Source organism: Rhea pennata, chromosome 2 (genome assembly GCF_028389875.1).
Source record: "Rhea pennata isolate bPtePen1 chromosome 2, bPtePen1.pri, whole genome shotgun sequence".
Lineage (NCBI taxonomy): Eukaryota > Metazoa > Chordata > Aves > Rheiformes > Rheidae > Rhea > Rhea pennata.
Window position 1 is genome coordinate 140,722,499 of NC_084664.1, and position 22,228 is coordinate 140,744,726.

General features: G+C 38.9%; 2 protein-coding genes across 6 annotated transcripts in view; both read right to left on the reverse strand.

Annotated features, from left to right (window-relative positions):
* CPQ (carboxypeptidase Q) overlaps window positions 1-4,427 on the reverse strand; it is a 159,431-nt gene extending 155,004 nt beyond the window's left edge. For 3 of the 5 annotated variants that reach the window (XM_062568334.1, XM_062568330.1, XM_062568333.1), the window contains exon 1: window positions 4,375-4,427. The gene's annotated coding sequence lies outside the window, so the exon portion shown is untranslated. Of the gene's footprint in view, window positions 1-1,508; window positions 1,587-3,336; window positions 3,690-4,374 lie in introns of those variants that run through there. The other 2 variants (XM_062568331.1, XM_062568332.1) reach the window with 2 other exon arrangements.
* A 9,638-nt stretch (window positions 4,428-14,065) lies between these two features.
* The window catches only part of SDC2 (syndecan 2), a 64,558-nt gene continuing 56,395 nt past the window's right edge, over window positions 14,066-22,228 (reverse strand). The window contains exons 3-5 of the mRNA XM_062570491.1: window positions 19,150-19,283; window positions 17,591-17,726; window positions 14,066-16,288 (exon numbers count right to left, since the gene is read on the reverse strand). Coding sequence (XP_062426475.1) covers window positions 16,125-16,288; window positions 17,591-17,726; window positions 19,150-19,283 — 434 coding nt within the window. The 3' untranslated portion in view covers window positions 14,066-16,124. The remainder of the gene's footprint in view (window positions 16,289-17,590; window positions 17,727-19,149; window positions 19,284-22,228) is intronic.

Below are 22,228 nucleotides of genomic sequence, written 5' to 3' on the forward strand. Positions count from 1 at the left end.
ATGCACATTAAAATCAATGAAAGTGTTTTTCATAGCCTATGGACTATGGCACAAGAAAGTTTGGATCAGTTGTGGCTTAAGTTCATCTAGGTCACGGCTACTGTGGTTTTGCCCTCCAAATTGCCACTCACTTACACCAGAACTTTGCTCTTATGGCCATGCAGGAAATTAGTTCTGAGAAACAATCCAGTGAAAAGCATTCTTTGTTTGCAGAAATTAATCACGAGCATTAGCACCAGTAAGTTAGTGCCGAAGGAGACAACAAGGATGAACTATCTGGATGAGGGTTAGACAACGGCAGTCTCAAATTAGGTGAGGTCACACTGGCACAGAGATGCATCCTAAAAAGAAGACAACTCTGCTCTTAGTGACCCCTCAGCTGCCACAGTGAGAACCTCTGTCAAAGTGGCAGGGCGAGTGGCCTGGGTACTAAGTAACCTCTGCAGCAGCTGCCTCCAAATCTGACAAGGGCTATAATTCAGAGCCTAGCACAGAATATTCCCAACATCCTCCAGAGATTCCTTGCCTAAGAGCTGCTTCAAGACAACCAAACAAAACAAGTAATTAGAATCAAGTTCTCTTTGTCTTCCTTATGGGGTATCTCACAACACATCACTGAGGGAGAAATTGGCTTCTCTGTGTATTTTTTGCCTCACTATTATCTGAGATTAGTAATGTACTCTTCTGCTTTATCTGTCATAATAGAAAATACTAATAGCCCACCACAATATATGATCAATTTCAAAGAAATATGCATCTTACAATTCTTTTTACATCCAAAGCAATACAGAATCTCCACAACCAAAAACTCCAAGAAGTGTTTTTGCATCTACCATGGAAGAATACCCAAGTTTTGTGTAAGAGAGCACTACACACAAGAGGACCAGAATTTAAGTCCTGTGATTCTGAACAACAGAGATCAACACGATCAGAAGTGCTCATCTCAAAATTTTAGGAGAGTAAAAGGGAAAATTGTTTCCGATAAATCCAATTTATGTTTTGGTCTTCAACAGTTACAAATTAAAAAAAAAAAAAGAAAAGAAAAAAGTGGCTGCTCTCCCACCTGACTCTACTAGCTCAGGTTTCATTTTAAGACCTCAGAAAAGCACATTTCTTTCTCAAATGTCTGTTGTCACATGCATAATATTCCAAAATCATTTTGTAGGGCTTCTTGAAACACAGTTACTTTAGACTCACTTGTCTTACCTGAATTGAAAGTCAAGTGCCTTCTCTGAAACAACTAACACAAAAATTAAAGATACAGGATACCAATGTATGTGGAACCGATGAAAACTAGAAGAACTGGGACGGGGAGAACAGTGTTCTCAGCCCTTTCGTACACAGCATTCTATCAGGAAACTTACTACTGCTAATTTTCAGTAAAGGATCAGACACCACAACCAGTAACTGCAAAAGAAAATACAGTAAATCAAACACACTTTTGTCAAAATATATGAACTTAATTTTTTGCAGATGTGTTTTAATCTGAATGCCTGTTCATTACATACCTCTGCTTCCTTCTTTGGCAGCAACAGTACCAATGAAGTTTTCACTTTTTTTTCCTCACAACCACTGTGGATAAAATTCTTCGAACAGATATACATTAATTAGATTTGGAAGACTTTGAAAAAATATTTGTGTTAATAATGCCAGAATAGAAATAAGGAATCCAGATGAGCTGGGTGTCTCAATGGTTTGCATTAGGGAAAAAAAAGGGGGGGGGGGGAGATCTTTAGTCCTTTCTCTCCATCTCAAAAAAAAAAGTCAGCTGAGATCAAGGCAGCCAAAGTGTCATTTATAAAACTACAGGCTAATAACGCTAACATTTTTCTCAAGCCAACACATGACTTTTTTCTTCTATTGTAAAACTAAAACAAAAAAAAAGAACAGCACATTCTCCACAGATTGTCAGAAATACTGACTTAAGTAATTGGCATTTAGTAGGTTACAAATCAGAGCTGTATTTCACTATGCCATCACAGTGAGAATAAGGGACTTAGAATAAAACGAAAAAAAGAATTTACATTTATTTCAGTGTTTTGAGATTATCGCAGGCATTTGGCAACAAAAATGTGAAAAATTACTGCAATGAAGTTTTTGACAGATAATATATCCTGTCGGGGCAGAACAGAAAGAACTATAGAGCTTCAAGATTGTAATCGTTTCATATATTTCTATGTACAAAGTGCTTTTTAAAGCGAAATATTTCTCCCCTGCAGCTGCTATCTCTTAGATGTACTGCAATCCTTCATCTTCATCTTCCCATAACTACAAAGGAAGGAAGATATTACAAGAGAAAGTTTTCAATCCTAAAATAAGAAAGTTTTATGTATGATAGCAGGAATAAATAAATGAATCCAATGTACATTATGAGTTTGTGCAATTATGTAAACAATAAGAGACTGTGGAAGTTGATTCTTTTCCCGACTTGGCATGGCATACATGCAGCATTTGCAAAACCATATTATAAAACAAATAAGAATTTGTATGAGCTTTCACTGACAGATGTCTCCCTACAAGGGTCAGTGCCAGGTTGTTCTTCCTCAACCAAGATTTGCAATCTGTTCTTATCTGATTCAGTATCTTATTGTTCTGCTGTTCAAAAGAATTATATATATTTTAAACATCAAGAAACAAGATTTGGTAAGACAAAGGCTTAGTATGAATCTGCAAAGCTGCACTGGCTCCGATCCAAGTGTATCTGTACAGGCTTCACCAAAAAGACTAAAGTTTGGGTACAGTAATGCTGAATGCAAAATACAGCTCATAGATACTAGCTAAGCTAGAGTGGTTACATCTGAAGAAATGAGTCAAAACTTGCAAGGAAACAAGAGACTTAAGAAATTACTTGGATATGGCAAGTTTCGTTTGTTTTTGTAGGGTTTCTTTGGGGAAAGATGCAGGTTTTATTCAAGGTAAGAATCTAACAGAAGGAATATCAGACTGAAATGTGCTTTTTTAAGGAATGATAGTAGTTAAGCATGGGAAGGCCTTTGTCCTTGCAGAAAAACCACCAAAGCAAAATCAAGGCCAACCTTTGTCATCCTAGCTTAAAATTTAGGAACCTCTCACAGCTAAAATAGACACATTCTAGACAAAGACGTAAGCAATCCTTCCATCCTCACACATGGAATCTGTTTTACAGTCACGTCAAGGCTGCTTTATAAGAAAAAACACACACCTACTCCCCTTCCACAGAGATTAAAACACTCTTACAGTGTTTTAATATAAAAAGGCAAGCAGATTTGGACCAATTTCCAGAAACAGTAAAAATTCATCCCCTTTTGAACTGAGTGAAAACCACAAAGAAACAAAACTTTGAAAAACACGGCCTACCGAACAAGAAAGACGTGGACCTGGTTTCAAGTGCTGACCATGCGCCACCCCTACTGAGTAGGCATTCTGGGTGCTTGCTCCGCAATTCGGAAGGTCAGGTCCCAAGAATTCCAGAGTTTGAAGGAAGAAACAAATAATCAATAAACAAAAACCCAGTGGTTATATTTTGAACTTTCCCTCCAGTATGTCTCAAAGTAACTTGTAACTTGTCAAAGACACAACCACCAGATACACAGATACTTTCCTAAATTCAAAGGGCTCCTCATTAGCGAATGCTTTCCTAGAAAAACATGATTTGCCTTGCAGGACTCGTATTATTTTTTAATATATATTTCATTTTTCCATCTCTTGTACGTTTCACAGGTATGTGTATATACACACACCATATAAACTGTCTTTCTCTTGAATACTTCTCTAATTCGCATAATCTGAAAAAAGTAGCCTTTGAAGAAGTAATAAAACTCCTGTCAAAACAAATCTGATCTATACTAGCTACAAGAATTTCCTACTGAGAAGCACAAAACCGCATTACATGCTGGGATTTCTTCACTACCAAGTGTGCCATGAAATGTAACGAATACTTGATTTATTCATCCGATCTTGCTTCCGCTGGTTTTCGGCGGCACTGCTATCCTAGTAACACCGCTTACTTTTAACCACTCCGAGACTGCCTCAACATGCACCACCTTAAGCTGACCGTGAGCGTTACGGCCCACTACAATCTACCGCCGATTCCCCCCGCCCTCCACCCCGACTGCCGTTAAAAAGAGCGAAGCGCGACGCATGTGCTCGGCGCCACACGCGCGGGCCCGCGCAGCGGCGAGGCGGCCGCTTCCCTCCCCACCCCCGTCAGACAAGCTGGGCCCGGACTAGCGCTCCCGCCTCGGCGGGGGCCGTCGCCGCCGTCGCCCCGCTGCGGCGGCCAGAGGGAGGCGCGAGTAGGCGCGCCCCCGGGGCGGCGGCCCCCCGCCCGCGCCCTGCGAGGAGGAGGAGGAGGAGGAGGAAGAAGAAGGGGGAGGCGGGGAAGCGAGCACGCACCTAGCCCGGGCACGGGAGGCCGCGGCGGCGCCAGCGCGCCCCGCCCCCGCCGCGCCGGCCGGGGGCCGAGGAGGAGGAGCGCCGGGGGCGGCCCCGCGCCCGCCGCCCGAGGGGAGGTGGCCGCCGGGGGCGGGGTCGCGCCGCTGCGTGGCCGTTAGCTGCCGTCGCGGGCCGCGTCTCCGCGGGCGCAGTCTCGCCTCGGGCCGCGGGCGGCTGCGGCGCGGCCGGCGGCTGCGGGGCCTGCGCTCGTTTCCACAGCAGCGTGTTTACAGAAAGCGCTTGGGTGAACGAGCGCGATTACGTCTGTAGATAAGATCTTAAAATACAGACGTGGGTCTTAATCTGCAAACACTTGCCTTGAGGCGCTTGATTAGCGCCGTCTGGGCCAGTGGGGCTGCCCAGGCGCTTGCAGGTAAGCGGTTAGGATCAAAGCCCCTGGTGCCTTTCCAGAAGGCTGCTGTAGCAGGAAGACAGTGAAGAATTTCCCTCTGATGCACAACAGTAGCCTAATACTCATGAACTCGCTCCCAAGTGAAAGGCTGTAAAGAGCTCATGAGCTTCGAGCTTCGGCAGAGAGTGTGCCTTGAGGGGTGTGAGAGACGTTTTTGTAAGATGTCTGTCCCTGCCAGCCTGGCTCCTCCGTGTGTTTATTTTAGATGACTCGCTTGTATTTTTTTTTCACTTGTATTTCTCAATGCACAATCTAGATAATGAATTTTTGCAGCTGGGGCTGTGTCCTGCTCTATACACATCACAGAGCATGCCAGTAGGATGAACTAATACATTTAGTATTAAATGGCTCAAGCTGCCACAGTTCTTGAGAGCCCTGATCCACCGAGGATGATAACTGTTTAAATGAAACGCAACTAAATTGTTATCATAGACCCTCCTGTCTATTTTGTCTATCCTGTCTATTTCCTGTGGATTCTGTATATTCCTTACTTTTCCTGTCACAGGAAAAGCTTTGTGTCACACTCTAGGACTGTATCTCTGAAAGGAGATTATACACAGTGATTAGTAATTATAAACACTTTGCTGTAAATCGTACCAGAAAATATTCCATCCTCAAAGGGTAGCTGTTGCAGCATCAACACCTTAAACTTAACCACCAATGTTAGATTTTCCTTTTTGCTTTCAACGAGAAATAGAAAGAGGTCTGGATGAGGAGGAGGATGTAAAAGTGCACTTTTAGGATTTGAATTCAGGTTTCAGGTTGATTTGGGGAGTGATCCGTTCTTCCATTTTCTCCTATTAAAGTACTTCCTGAAACCTCTTCCCCATTATTTTTATCTGAATTAGCTTGTTTTATTGATCTTCCCACAGCCAAAGAGTTAGAAAGATGAGTAATGATGGGCTATCTTTTTTTCACTGTCATCAAATAGTGAGAAGGATGGAGAAATCCTGGCATTGTCCATAATCCCAGCTCAGAGGGAAAAGAGAACCCTCTGCTCATCTCTTTGTTGTCTTTGCCTGAGAAGCAGTAGTTAAGAGCCAGTAAAAAGATGTAAGAACAATTCTCTTTAGCCAGCAACATGCACAAGTCTGTCTGTGGGTTTGAAACGCGTCAATATCCACTAGCCCCAGGAAAGGTATTTCCATCACACCCATCTTTTATGTTATTTGCTCATATTTTGCATGATTCCCTAAATACATAATCTTTGTTTTCCTCTAGTTTGCAGCTTGAGGATTTTCAGATTACTTTTCTTCCCCCCTAGGGAGTGTAATTGTAAATCAGGGAGAGGCTGGAGCTGAGGAGACCTGTGTTTCCCAGACCTTATAAACTATACTGAGCAAACTCCTAGGCCCCATCCTGAAAGCACCCATGTCATCCACCTTGCGTAGTTTTGAGCTCATTAAGACTAATCAGGCGCTTGAAGTTCCACCTATGCCATCCGTATCTTTATAGGGATGGTATAATTACAATAGCATCAGAGTAAATAACATTCAAGAAGGGGATTGGTTATATATGAATGCCAAAAATAAACAGAATTATCAGATTATAACTTCGTGCTTCAGGGAATAAAGCAGTATCTAATGCCTAGAAAGGGGAGTGAAATCTCATGTGAGGACAAATGACACTTACCTACTGCTGAATTATTTCACCTTCTATTATAAATGGATCTTGAGTCTCTTCCAGTGTGACAGTTGCTTGGTACAATGCTTCTCCATACATGCAGAGGGAATTGCATTATTTCACTGTGCTTTGTTATTCTAGTCTGTTCAGGCTGCATATTTTCTGGAGCAAGAACTGCTCCAGCGGTGTCCTTAACTTCACTGAAGTCTCTAAAATGCTATTATATTAAAATAATACGAAGAAATCACAAGTGTATTCACATACTAATTACTATGTAAAGTGGAGAGGGAAGAGAGTATGAGATTCCTTTGAAAAGCTGCCAGCACAGGTCCAAACACAAAAGGTGTTTGAAGCAGGAGCACAACTGTATCAGCCTGAAGGAATTACCAATATAGCAGCTATGCTTGTTTATAAGCCTGCTCTCAATTTTATTACATTTGTTTATTTTACTGAAGTATTTACCCTTTTTTTTAACTCTGTCTCCTAAGGGCCCACATTGTATTTCAGTACCACTGGAAGATGTTTTCTTTATTTAAAGTTTCTCTTTGGTGCGTTCCACTGTAGTCAGATAATTATGGACTGCTAATTAATGAAAAAAAATCAGCTTTTATTTCCTCTTCCCTTTTCAGTTAAAGAAGAAGGAAATAAATATTCTTAAGTTTCCATGAAGTTCTGTTTTTCAGCTCTTCTTGGGAAAAGATATTCAAGCTTGACCCTGGCTTCTAAGTCTTTCTGTTTATATAGCCTGGCAGCAAGTTAGGGCATATGATGGGTTAAAAGGGAAGGAGATTATGAAAGAAGAACATGATGGCATCTAGCCTTTCACACAATTCCTGCTACATTTTCTGCTGTTATATCAGAGACTCTTATTTTCGTGTTTCAAGAGCATAGGTAGAGAGCATAATCTTTGAAAACCCTGCATTGGTAGGGTGTGCTTGCTTGGAAGCCATCTTAGCTGAGGCACGTCCAGTGCTCTGTAGGTTTACTGTCAGAAGTTGCCCCAAGTTGCTTCAAGTCTGTATATATTCTCATACTAAGCTGATGCAAGCCAACAAAATTCGACCTCTCTTACTTAAATAAAATCTCCTCTCTGATCAACACAAGCCAACATAAAGCTACCAGCAGAATGCTACCATACACACGCTCCAGAAACATAGTAATGCTGGCAGTTGCAAGCCCTGGGTCCTTACTCAGCCTTGCAGTGGAGGCAGGCAGCACTGGCAAAAACAGCAATGAACACACGTACTCTACGGATGCTGTGATGCCAGCTACTCACAACCTGACAAAAGTTCTGTCAGCTAAACTTGCTAGTACAGACATGGCCTCGTAGTGCCAGTTCTCCTGCACATTATGACAAGATTATTCTGAGCAGCAACATCTTTAAAATACCACAGAAGCATTTTTTAAGCACTGGTGGAAATTGTTCCCACTTGAATCTCCTTATAAACTGTGTGACTTGTGGTGTCACTGCTGGAGGACAGCGCACAGGCACTTGATGTAACACACCAGAGATCCAAGGAGTCCACTGTCTATTCTGTGGGCAGGCTCCAAGTAGCAGTTGGTCCAGCAATATGCATGAAGGAGTCTTCCTTTACCCCTGTGTTTACAAAGCAAAGGCATATGGATGCCTAGAACCACTTATCATATATTTGCAAATTAAATGCATTAAAATCCCATTAAATAATACTGCTCTAAGTAACTGTCCTTATACTGAACTAATTCAACTATATACACTTTCCAGCTCCATGTACATTAAATATCAGCAACTCTCTCCACAACAGGTATATATCCTTTATTGGGATATTATAATATCATCATATTTTGTGATGATAAAATCAAACTTCAAATTATTCACACATTTGTCCCAAACAAATTTAAATCCATAGATACTTCTAAAAATCCAAATAAAGTGTATGTTTTCTTTCTGGATATATGGACTAGAATAAATGGAATCCTCTACTCCACTATGTACCAAAGCAGCCCTTTATTCATAACTCATCAGCTGCAATGGTGAGTTCAAAGGATACCCAGAGTTATACCTATGCATGAAAACATAACTACACCCTCAACAGGGCTAGGGGCTGGGTTGAAGTATGTGAAAAATACTGCAGACAATCTTCACGGAGGGATGGCAGAGCAGGAGTTTGATATCTCTAGGTAAGGACACTTTGGTCAGCTGTTGTCCTGGGAAGGGGAGCCACAGACAGAAACTGAGTGCCAAGATGGTTTGTTGCTCTCTGAACAGGTTTAGAAATGAGGGAGGTTTGTGCATGATGGATTTTGAATGCAAAGAGATAACTCCCTACTCTGTAAGGGTGCAAAATTTAGACCCAGATTTATCAGTATCTCCTTCTGACTAGGTTTATCTACAAGATTCAGAATTTTGGCTGGATGTCCAAGTCAAGTAGAAATAGTATATCATTATAGCACATGCAAAACTGTGATTCTGCAAGACAGCCAATATGTGACTCACTGTCAAAAGTAAATTCAGTTTTGGAGTCTATCTACTGCAGACAGTGGAAAAAGTTGTACATCTCTTCTGATCCTCTATGGTATAATTAGAAGATGATATGATTCTTACTCAGATTTGCAGTCTTTCAGATCACTGTTTGAAAGATTTGATACACATACTGAAAAATGATATGATACACTATGTGTAAAGTCACATGTTGCTCATTTAAGAGTAGATACAGTTTTTCTTAGTGGCTCTCAGATCTTTATGAACACATATGTAGGAATAGGAAAGAGAACACCAACTGCACTAGGGAAGCATGGCACTGACTGCAGAAGAAAAGGAAGAGAGGATCTGAGAGGGAACTGAAAGAATCAAGGAAAAACAGTATTTGCAGCTTAAGAATCAACATTAAAAGTCTCAGCAGGAAAGGCTGAAGTAAAATTCTGCTTAGCCTTTAGTGATCGAATGTCTGTTACAAAAAGCACAGACTGGCAGAGAAAAGTTGATGATTTCTTTCTTCCAGAGCTGTTACAAAAATCAAACCATGAACCGGGAAAAGTCAGATAGCTGAGCACCTGTGACCAGTTCTTGAGATGATAAAAAAAGCTTCAGATCCTTTGATGACTTGTCTGTTGGTATAAAATTCTCTCTCTTTTTTCTTTCTTTTTTTCTTTTCTTTTCTTTTTTTTTTTTTTTTTTTTTTCATTTTCAGGCTCTTTTTTGATAAAACAATTTGTGAGCTGAAAAAGCAGGAAACCTTGTGTTCTTCCAACCTATGAGAAAAAAAAAGACTGAAACCTGCTGATTTTAAAGTTCTAGCAGATACTGCAATTGGAATTACTCAGTTCATTCAATTCAGTAACTACAAAAAATTTTGCCTAATAAGTAAGTTATTTTCAATAAATGTATAACACATTTTTGATGAACTTCATTCTGATGTGTCTAATATATTTTTCCTAATAAGAAGAGCTAATTTTTTGTTCTTAATGAAATTCCAATTTCCATCAAAAAAGATTGAAATAAATATTTACCATTTTTCACAGAACAGAATAGAAAAACTACAATATAACTTAATATATATTAATCTATGTAACTGCATAAATATTTAGATAGCATATGCTCCTGCAGGTTAACAAGTCTTCTTGTTCACTAACCAGTGAAAACTAACATTCTTTTGGAAAATAACTAAGCATATGCAAAACATGGTAAAAGCTGGCAACTGAAATCAGAGTTTCCTGCTGCTGCTTGAATTGTAAGTAAAATCAGTAATTTAAATTTACTGTGACCCTTGAGGGAGCTTTTCCCACAAGTTGCAGATAATGAAGATCTACTAGAACTGGTTTAAAGGTCTTCCACCAAAGGTATGAAGGTCATACAGCCCCTAACCTGGAAGCAAGGCACCAGACCAAAGAAGAGTCCTTCATTCAAGCTTTCCAGTCTGAACAGAAGTTAAAATGTGCCATCAGCAATCTAAGAATCAGTCCCAGAAGCTGTTCCTTCACAAGACAACTTTTTTTCCTAGTTAGCATGAGCTCAGCTAGCACTGTAAGCTGGTCCAGAAGGAAGTACACACTTCATTTTTTTCTTTTCCTTGCAAGAGGATCTTCTGTTAGTTCTGTGGTAATGAAAATTATAGGGATGAATGGTGAAGACTGAACTTTCGACTGTTTTACATTCTTTCAGTACTGTTTAGTGTGATGGTTGTTGACTTCTCCTGTGCTGTTATATTTAGAAAGGCAAGTAGGAGGGAGATGAGTGTTAGTATTATAGGTTATGACACAAAAACATCAAAAAGAAAGTCTGTTCCCATTGCTCTTTGGTATTCTCTAGGGAGTTGCAGTATTTAGAGAGAGCTCTAGTTCCACTACACAAGCACAAAAAGGTGGACACCAAGCTTTGCTGAGATTCTAAGACTATGTCTGGACATACAGGGTGGGTGGGTAACTAGGATGCAGAACTTGTCCATTCACTGAGCTTGGTTTCCCACAGACATTCATACTCCCTGTCAGTCAAGGCTGGGGCAGAACTATCAGAATGAAAGAATTCTCTTGACTTGACCTTCAGACATATGAGGTTGTAGTCTTCAACCCCAGCCCAATTACAACACAATTTTTAAGCCACAATATTAATTTAAAAACAGAAAAACTCTGCAGGCTGTGCCATAAACATATTTAATTTCAAAGTAGTTGGGACTGGTGCAAGTTTGATGACTTTAAAGCATGAAGAAAAGAAATGGTGAGTTGCTTCAGTACCCAATAGCATGTCCCAGCTGCAAACCCCTAGTCACAAAACCCATCTGTTCTTTTCTACCAAGCCAAGAGTTTTCCAAGTGCAATGCAACTCCCTGGTCTTTGCCTCCTGCTGCCTTTTCAGTACCTCCCAGGGATAGTAACAGGAGCACAGGGTCAACCCTGCAGATGCTCTACACATTTTGCTATAGCAGTTCCTCGGCAAATCTGGGAGAACAAGCAACCAGCAGAAGCTGAGACTAGCAGTATCAGCAGTAGGTAGCACAGCTCTCTAACTTGCTGGGTAGCTCTGTGCAACTGAGAGTCTCTAGGATATGTTACCAACATCTACCCACTCTCCTGCATATGGATTCTCTCTGTAAACAGCAAATCCAGTGTGATGACAACAACTCAAGACAGTAAAATTGCTTGTGACTTCCAGGGGAAATTCTGTACTGTCAGGACAGTTTTTCTTTTTGCCTTTCCTTTTACTCATCCCAAATGCATTTCTCTGGTTCTAGGTGGTCATTCATTTCCCCCTCCTCAGCTAGCAACTAAGATGAAGCACTGCAAACACAGGGAGAGATCTGCACTATCTCCACCCACATGAGAGGCTAGTCTCCACATCTGATGCACATGTCAGATTGGTTCACAGGGGTGAGGGCAGCAGACCACATTTCCATTTCTAGCTATACATAGCTTAAGTTCTATCATTCGCTTATTTTTAAAGCAAAAATACACAACTAACTTTATTTCTCAGGGAAAGAAATCTCTACAGAGAATCTTTTCCACAAGCAGGGTTGAGTTACAGCCTCCTCCACTTCCCACCCACACAGCTGAACCCAACGCCTGGTCATCAGAGGAGTCAGAAAGAAATAAGATGCATGTGTCAGCAGGCCTGGGCTCCCGTGCTAATTCCTTAGCACACCAGTTCTGTTACAGTCACAAACAATTCCAGGACCATAACATGTGCCAGGAAGAGGGATACTTGCAGTCTCTTTTCATGGAAAAACTGCATATCAAATTCAGGCTTCCTGAACTAGAAGAAAGTCATAGAAAGGGAATGCTCTAACAATTCACAGCACTAAGTTTTCACATCGAGGTTCATCAGCTGTGCAAGAGGTCAAATGTAATGAAATTAATATTAAAAATTCATTAAAATTCATTGTTCATAATGTTCATTAAAAATGAACATCAATATTGCAAATTCCTTGAAGGAAATTATGACAGTTTGATTAAACAAACACTAAGTAACAAATATAACTGATTGCAAGTTCAAAAAGTTATCTTGCTGTACTATTTCTCTATAAAAATACGTTTTCTGTCTTAGCAAAGTTTTTCCTCTCATTTTATTTTTCCTTTCCCTGTTTGTTTACTTGAACAGAAGATATAATACTAAGTATACTATTGTCATCCCCTTCACAGCAATAGTTTGGATTTTATATCTATATGGATTCTTTCTTTCCTTACACAAAGGTTTTCTCTGTTCCATATGTTGCTTAAAAATAGTATTTGGCATTTAAGACTGAACTCCTTAATCATTTCAATACACAGGTCTAGGGGAAAAAGGAACAAAATATCCAGAGTTATGAATATACTGTTCTCTTATTAGGAAATCAGTTACTAACAAAAGGACAATTTACAGGATTTTGGTTTTAATTTATTCAATTTCAATGAAATGTAATGCTCAAAGACAGAAAAACTAAGTTACGCAGCCCATAAACATAACTACTTTTAAAGCCAAAAAGCAGAGGAACCAGGATGTCAACCTCTGAAATTATTTTTCCATGAATAAAACAAAAGATGAGAGAGTTCTTTTAACATAAGCTTTAGGTAACTTCCATTGGTCTTCATTTGCAAAGAATCTAAAAGGAAGTAGCCATTTATAACCCAGAGTAAATCAAAGCAAATGGCATTTACATTACTACTATAGCATATCGTTCACAAGGAAACACAGTATCGGGTTGCTGAGGAGTTTTGCAATTGCTCCAGCAGCTCCAGTAGAGTACAGCCAATGGTCTTTAGGAAAAGCCATCCCAAAGATGCAGATGCCGCTACAGGCATGAGGGGGAGCACCCACAGCCTGGCACTGGGACTCACAGCTGCCCAGCAACATCTATTAGTAGCTAGAGTATTGCTAGAAACACATCCAGGAAGGCGACAACAAAGGCGACCAAAACTGAAGCCCAAGTAATGCTAGGACATCTCAATTGCAAGGGAAGGGCATTCAGCTGCTGCTTTCTTTTGAAGAGCATTGCTACAAGACAGGTATCTGCATCAGCCTATTTTTCTAATATATGAAAACTGAACCAATTGCTTATAATCAAGATGATAGCTCTGTTAGAATTTTACTTTAATAGTATAGTTTGGCATTGAAAACAGAATGGAAAAGAGAAGAAAGGATAAATGCTATTAACATGCCTACTGCATCTACCCCTCTGTTTGGGAGGGTGGGAGGAAGGGGAAGACTGAGATGCTTTGTGAAGTATGTGTACATAGCCAAAGTGTTACACCGCTGCTGCATATAACAGAGAAGGTAATGGATGTGCAGGGAAAAAAAGAAAAATAATAATAATAAAAAAAAAACAACAAGAGAGGTGAAATAGAGCTGAAACACTTTACCGTTGCTGATAGTAAGCAGATGCAGGAAGAACCAGAAAAGCATAATATTTGATGGCCAGGATAATTAGAACAGATGTCCATGGAAGGTAAAATGGCCTTTACATTAGGTATAGAGACAGAGCGTAAAATTCATAACAAAAAAAGATGTTAATATCAATTTGCTTGTGAAAAGAGGAGGAGATAAATTATCTGGTGTTTCATATTTATAACTATAGTTACAGTGATATTCATTATACCCTTAAAGAAAATTGACATCTACCTTAAGCAAAGTGGGCTTCAAAAAACTGGATGTCAGACTATACAAATAAAGTATTAGTTTAGGCATGGTAGACTTTATTTTGGCACTTTAACAAATGCTTTATTTTACAGCAGTGGCACAGCATTTGCCAGAAATTTTCTTTTCTTGGCACAGTTATTTCAAGCAGTTATTAATTGAATTTCACTAAATATTGCACAATAAGATATACCTGTTAAATTCTTACCCTGTTTTTACTTGTTGAACTTGTATGGCTTTGGAAAACTGCCAGTAAAAGTAAGTAATTTAAAAAGCAATATATTAAATATTTTAGCGCAGGATAGCTTTCATTTTTCCTAAATGACCACTGAATTTGGGACAGCAACAAATAAAAGTTATGCACCTCTTATCTGAAAAGCTACCAGATCTTATTTACAATACATTGCTATTTCTGAGAATCAGTTCAATTTGACATTCTGAACAGCTTTTTAAGAAATTTCAAAATCAGAAAAGTGAGTTAAGAGACCAGAAGACGAAGCCATTTGTCTTACGAAGCATCATATAGGGAGGCAGACTATCGTCTTCTCCATGTGTCCCTCTTTCCAATACCTATATGTGGTCTAAGCAACAGAGCCTTTTCTCTTCTACTTGGAATATTTCTTTCTTCTCTTATGAAGATATTCCACTTCTCTCAATTCTTCTGCTGGAGTCCGAGCAGAATAAAACAAAATTCTCCAAAAGGTAGGGGAAAACAAACCCAAACAACAAAATCAAGAACTGATATACATAGAAAATGAAACTGGGTACTCCTTTCAATTTTACAGTACTGAAAACAGCTTGCAGGAAGAACAGGTCTGTGTCAATTCTGCCATTAAATATAATGCAAAGGTTGAATGACTCATAATTCATACACCAGATGTGACATTTAAACATCCCAGGTTTTCCCTGCCATTTCAGCAATAAATCTGGTCCAAGAATCAGCCTTATCAACAGCTTTTTTCTTTCTATTGGTCTTGATTTCTAACAGATGTAATTTGTGACATTAAAACATAACCAAGTAGTCATAAAAAGAAAAACGTACAAAAGTATATCACAATGGAATTCTCAGTATTAGGCCACATGATTTATTCAGTAGTGTTTATGTTCCCAAATTACAATTATGTCTATCCATGTAAGACTACAAAAGTTACCATTAGAATTGTCTGTGCTTATAAAATACCAACGTTTTCTTTTACTGTTTTATACTCATTAACACCAGTCTGCGACAAGTTACATATAATCATAGGCACTTCAAAGGCTTTAAAAGACGTTTACAACTTAAATGCATTTTTAAAGAACAAAAATTTAAACCCCTACTTGTACCTTCAAATTGCAAATAATTAACAAATACAGTGGCCATAGAAATCTGCAGCAACTTCTCAAAATACTGTTAGAGTCTTTGGGTTTGCTTAGGTTTGTCAGTAGCTTACTTCAAATCTTCCTTACAGAAGATTTGTTTAGTAAGAACACGACTATACAGTTTGTAGTAATAATCCAATTTTACACATTAATTTGCTGTTACAAATCTCACTGAAGCTACAGGTACACTGAGGAACAATGCAAAGTGTAAAATTGATATTCTGACACTTAAATTTATACAAAGTGGAGGTTAAAGTTTACATAGCTGAAAAATTACACTAAAAGTTACTGTTATCTGAATTACCTGAAGACAAATTGCACCATGACAACTACAAAAGGCATTTTTTTTGGAAACAGATAAATTAATGAAATAAAAACTAACTTGTAAGGTCAATCTGAGACATGCTGACAAAAATTAAACAACTTTCATTGAACCATAGGATAAAACAATCATTTTCATTATATTTGTGCATAAAGTTTTAAAAATGATTCAGTGAACATCAATGGTTTTATAAAATAATGCTTTGCCACTGTTATTCACAGAACACTGCAAATGTTAAGTCTTAATTTTACATTTTTAAAGGAATACATGAAAAGTTTTAAATACAATGGGATTTTTATCATAAAAGTGCCATAATGGCTCTTGAATGAAAAAACAAAAAATCTTCATTATTCTATGCAAAAGCTTTATTTAAAAAAGTTCAGTGATCTCATAAATAGAGACACTAAATAGGAATTTTATGCATAAAACTCCTTAGTAGGTGCCTTTTGATAGGCAGCACTAGATGGTTTACGTTCACCAAGATCGTAGCTGCCTTCATCCTTCTTTCTCATGCGATATACCAGCAGCAGGATAAGGAAGATTGCAAAAAGAAAACCGATAACTCCACCAGCAATAACAGCTGTAACGAAAGAAACAAGAGATTCACAATATGCCAGAAAAACAGGTTCAGCACCATGTTTCTTTTTCAACTCACACAATCAATTTACCGTTATTTCCAAATTACAGAAAATGAGACCCATTGAGCAACTGTCTTAATCATTAGTACGCTGAAATATATTCTCAGAACATCTGTTTGTTTTTCTGAAGGAAAACATTTAAAAGGACATTCCACCTAAGAGTTAGCAGTCCAACAATCCACAATTCTAAGAAAATAGTAAGAACAATTCAAACCCCTCAATTAACAGAACTACCAATACTGCCAGAACATGAAGTAGTCTTCATTAATAATAAAACCTAACTTCCTTTCAAACTGCTTTTTCAACAGTTAAGATGTAACCTTCTCAGCTTTAAGAGGACTATTGTGCTACTCTAGCTAAAAAATAGATAATCCCATTTCTCCATCAGTTTTTACTCTGTGACTCTAGGCTAAAATGAATTTCCTAATGATGAGTAATAGAAGAAAATAATTCATGTAACACTAGAAATAGAAGCAATATATTTATCATGTCCTTGCTAGTATGTAGAAAGTAACAACTCCAACTAAACTTCAAAAGCAAACCTGCATGCTTCCACTGATGTAGCTATTTTTATCTCAACATTTCCATGCTCAGAGTAAGATCAGGTCCAAAACTGTGTGGCTTCTATTCCCTTTCTCAGCTCCCAACACCCCTTCCCAGGACAAAAGGGAAAAGTATGCCTATAAAGACAGTTCTTAGGGAAGAAAAAAAAAAAAAAAAAAGCACCAGTGCTACCCTCGCTCAAACTTAAGTGTTCTCTGTGAAACTGGTGGCCAGCCCGTGTCCTCCATATCCTGATGAGAGTAATCCCCCTGTCTCTCTTCATCCCCTTCTCTTTCTCCATCCATCCCTTCCTTTCCTTCCTCCCTCCCTCCCTGCAGTCGGCTCCTCCAGGCAGCGCCCCTCTGTGGGGCTCTTGGGACTGGGAAACACATTTCTGTACCACAGGTATCAACCCAAATTGCAACTCCCTTTCTGAGCTGTGGAAGCTCCAGATACCCTATAGGCAGTATTCAACTTCTGGGTGTCAAAACAATTACTACTGACTTAGCTATTAAAAAATTCCAAAAGATGCCCATCTCATTCTCCTCAAATAAACCACTGACTACTCCACAGAAATGCCTGATGCTGTAAGAACCTACTAGCAAAACCTAAATGTTGATATTTGCATTACTTCATATGGATCACCACTCTATCTTCTATGTCATTTCTGGTGAAAGGGACCTTGGCAAAGTATGCCTTACCTGCCAGAACTTCTGTTCTCTGAAAAAGGTTTTCTGAATGTTTCTCAGTGAACACGTCAGTGTCATCTCCTGGCTCATCATTATTTTTCTTAGCATCTGTCTCAGGCCTTTCTTCTTTATCAATTTCTTCAGGTGACTGTGGTATAAAAAGGAAAACAAGCATATTTTACAGACTGAAAGCACTGCAAATTCTGCACAGTCACCACTAGCCATGGACAGTCAGAAAGCTATGGCTCTACACACACACTTCATACTGCTGAACACAGCAAACGGGATGTTTTTGACAGCAGAAAGCTGTACTAAACATTGTAAATCGATCTAATCATCATTATGATGTTAGAATGAAAATTTTCACCTTTATCTTTTATGTTCTTCTCTCCACCTTCTTCGTGCATATATAAAATTATACTGGATTAAGTCCTAAGTCAACACTCTGGGTAAGCAGAGTGCCTGACTGTAAAGCTCCATGCGCATTTTGAAGAACCATCACCTCAGCGGACAAGCTCTTAGGAAGGCATCCCTTTGGGAACAACTATCTTCCCTAACTTTGAGTATTAACAACATTAGAGAATAATCTAATCTACAGTATTTTAACTGCCTACTTTGCAATCAATAAAAAGACAGGACATGTCATTGTAAAGAGGATTAGGCCATCTACAATGTAAGTACATAAATTTGAGTGAGATGATTCCCACCCTGAAATGCTACAATTCTGTTGCATCTCCTTCCTGTTCAAGTGAGAGGTAACAGACTCGATAAAAAAAATCTGTAGTTTTACCATAAACCCAGCTGGAGGGGACAACTGGCAGAGATATGAGGATTGGCAGAGATAATGCAGAGGTTAACAAAAAGTACAGTTTAATGTAAAAAACAAAAAACAACCCCCCCCAAAAAAAGTCTTTATTTGGGGAAAGAGCACTAAAATGCTTAAAACTCCCCAACGTATTTTTAGCAAATAGCCGTTAAATGCTGCTAGTGTTTATACGTATAATGGTCTTTAAATGAAATAACAATACTGAAATTAAGACCTCAGATACATTATGCTCAGAACACCCATGAGGGTAACTTAGAAAATTGGTGGTAGAAGAAAATTCTGAAATATTACATGGAACCTGGGAAGTATTCAAAATACAGTTAAATCAAATAAAGTTTTCTTTTGAGAGGGAAAGTTTCACATAGAATTCTAGATTACCTCTTTGAGAGTTGTATTAAAAAAAAAAAAAAGTACATCACTGCATGTTGAGGCAAAGACAGCAGAAGTCGTTAATCTAAACTGAAGAATAGCAAGAATGAATGCAAGACAGGCTGGAGCTTCAGCTCACATTCAATCATGAGAAATTGTGTTTTGCTGTTTATGTAACTCCTTTTGTGCATGTGAAATCCAGACTTCACTACCCAGTCTTTCTACTGGGAATGAAAGTGTCTGAGCAACTCTGCATTCATTTAACTGGCTGTTATAGCATTAAGTTTTTTTTCTTTCATAGATATAAATCATTTAACACCAAATCAACAACAGGGCACAGCAGAACCATTTTAAATGTACTGCTCTATCCCCGCACCTTTGTTTGTGCTGGCATCTTAGTCTGCATTTTCATTGTGGTCATCTCAGTTCTTGACACATCACTAGTTGTTGGTATCTTTGGAAGTGTTCTGGATGTTTTTATCACTGCATTGTCCTCATCTTCTTCAGCACCTGAAGACAAAAAGGTTGACATGTCATTGAAGTGCAAAATTCTTCTGGAGCTATTTTATTTTTTATTATAATATTGCTGTAGGAGTGCTCGCACAGCCCTTCTTTGGCAAATGGCCTGATAATCACACCTAGTAAGATGAAAGTAAGAGTGCAAATTGTATGCCCTAAACTATCAGGAGGATTTCTTCTAACTGATCATATTGAAGAGGAAGATGACCATCAGCTGGTTTAAGCAGCAGCCAGGAAATTACAAAGATGCTTCTGAAATGAAAAATGAATCAAACTAAAAGAAGTATAAAAGAAATATGAAAATCTGTAACAAGGAGAGAGATTCTGGAATGGAAACAGCAGCAGTCAGGGCTGGCATAACCCAGTCAGGAGGGGCCCCGCAGCATCAGGGTTTTGCCTTGGCCCAGCAGTGCAGCCTCTGTGGGGTGCCACGGGCCACCACATGCAGCTCGCCCATAGAGAGCATGGGCCCACAGAGGAGACCTGTGCTCCCGTGCGCAGGGACACCCTGGGGGCTCGCTCGCCAGTGTCCAGGGAGGTGTGAGACGGCACAGAGCGGTGCACCCACGTCCCCCACAGAGCGTGTGCAGTAGGAGGTCCCACACGCTCGGACGAGGGGTGCCTGCGACCCCCAAGGCCTGCCAGAGGGATGCGTGCGTGCATGTTAGCCCATGAGCTCACTCGTGTTGAACTTGCTGAGATTAGTTACAGGAGTTTAGAAATGTGTAGTTCTATATTACCATTTTTTAAGTGGCTAGTATTGTGCTTTTCTGTTGTACGGCTAAGACTGATACTGAACAATGTAGTTCAATGATTGCCTGTTAATTACATATCATTAATAAAATCAGTAAACTGCTGCAGTCCTGATTTGTTTTAAACGATGTGAACTGAGCAGTTTTTCCCTGCAACACACTGCTTCAACAACAATAACAGAAAAATCTCTTCTACCTGTTTATAGCAAACCTATTTTGCCTCTATACATAAAAAGACAAGTAGTTGCTATCAGCTACATCTACAGAAAGACTGCTATTACTTTATGCTTCGGTCACTAGGAATTAATCTCTTTTTTAAACTGCATATAATTCAAAAGCCTTTTTCTTTTGAAATAAAGGGTAAAGGGACAGAAAATTCCCTAAAGATGACCTTAAATTTAATTTCCTCCACAGTCAAAGCCCTCCTATGAAGGCTCCTTTAGAATAAGATAATGGATATGACTAATAAATATCCTTTACTGATATTAGAGGGAACGTGAGGCAGACAATAGATTAAATTATTGCAAGGGCTGAAAGAGGAAAAGAATAGATCTATTGAACCATTCCTCAGGAATCTCAGTATCTGTTCTGCTCATTACAGACAGTGGTTACCCAAATAACCATGTCTAGCAAATATGCATGTAAGTAATTCCTATCAAATAAAAATATAGCTTCTTACAACAGAATAATGTGACTCAGTCATTCCAAATTGACTTTTATCTTATTTTTTCATAAAAATAAAACAGGCTGAAAACCTAAATGTAATAGCAAAATTTGGAACTTATGATTAAGAATTATATACATCTGGCTTTGAAATAAAGTGTTAAGACAATAATTAAGATGACTTTTGTACTATAGAAAAGCTCATTTGGAAGAATTAAGAAGGTAGTATATTAAAGCTACTAATCCTGAATAATACTGGAAAAGTCTTAAATACTAAAATTACATGGAACCTTACATAATAAAGACCTCACACAACATGAATCAGATATCTTGTTGAAATACTACTCAAAGATTGAAAAACAACATCCTGCTTCAAAACATAGATGGGGAAAGGCATCCAGCAGGAAAATTTTCCTGGCCATGCCTCAATATTTTTCTTTGAGAAACATGGGCCCAGTGGATGGCTCAACTTACTTTAGCTTCCAAAGTTCCTCCAAGTTAGATCAGATGTTCAGAGTCAAGGAAATTAAAACTGAAAATTAGAACAGAAACCTGATAAAATACTCTTTGAGAGTACTTTATTTTTTTCTTTCTACAGAATGATAAAACCTATTTAACCACAACTGATCCTCAAATCCTTAAATGCCACCTCCACTTCAGGCAATAGTTGTGTCTGCCATATAAACCACTTTTTGTACTCAAAAAAAGGAAAATTACTTGAGAAAAAAAACCCATATTTTTCTGTTTTATGCTGAAATAGGCAAGATACAATGGGACCTTCATAGCAATGTAAGGTGAGGATGTGGGTCCTCTCCTAAAAATAGGGATCCAAAATAAGACATATCTATTTCCTTCTCTACATAATATAAAATACTATAAATCTTCCATCTTTCACAAAATACCGCTGCACAAACAAATCTGGACTCTGGTCTCTGCTGCAGGAACTTTTTCTACATTTTGCATCACAGATTCATTGAATATGTGTGAACAGCACTAAAGCTAGGACCAGAGCTGGGACCAGAATTGGGACTCTCAGCATCCTATTAGCTGTCTACACTCAGTCTCCCCATGCTTATTCCTCTGCCTCTTCCCATGAATCTTGCACTCCTGAGTAATATAGTCTGTACAGAAGAAACAGATATGGCCTCATCCCAGCCTGTTGCTTGGAATATTCTTCCAGACAGTGAGAGTTATAGGTCTGAACCCCCGGCTAAAGAGGATACAAATCTCAAGACTCACTATCTGGGTGACTAATGTAACCCTTGGACTGGTCACTGGATTTTCAGCAAACATACTCAACACCTCTTCTATACTGCTTCAGAGTAGGTCTGATAACCTGAAGAACACCGAGGCACCTATCATTTAGATGTGCCTAAGATATCTGCTCAGACAAATCACTACAGCTACTGCTTCTAAATAATTTCACCTAGACAGGTTTCTGCTTAGTGTGAAATAGATCTAATAGCAGGAAGACATTTCCCTTCCTAAAGGGGTAGGCATCTTCTCAGAATTGTCCATAAA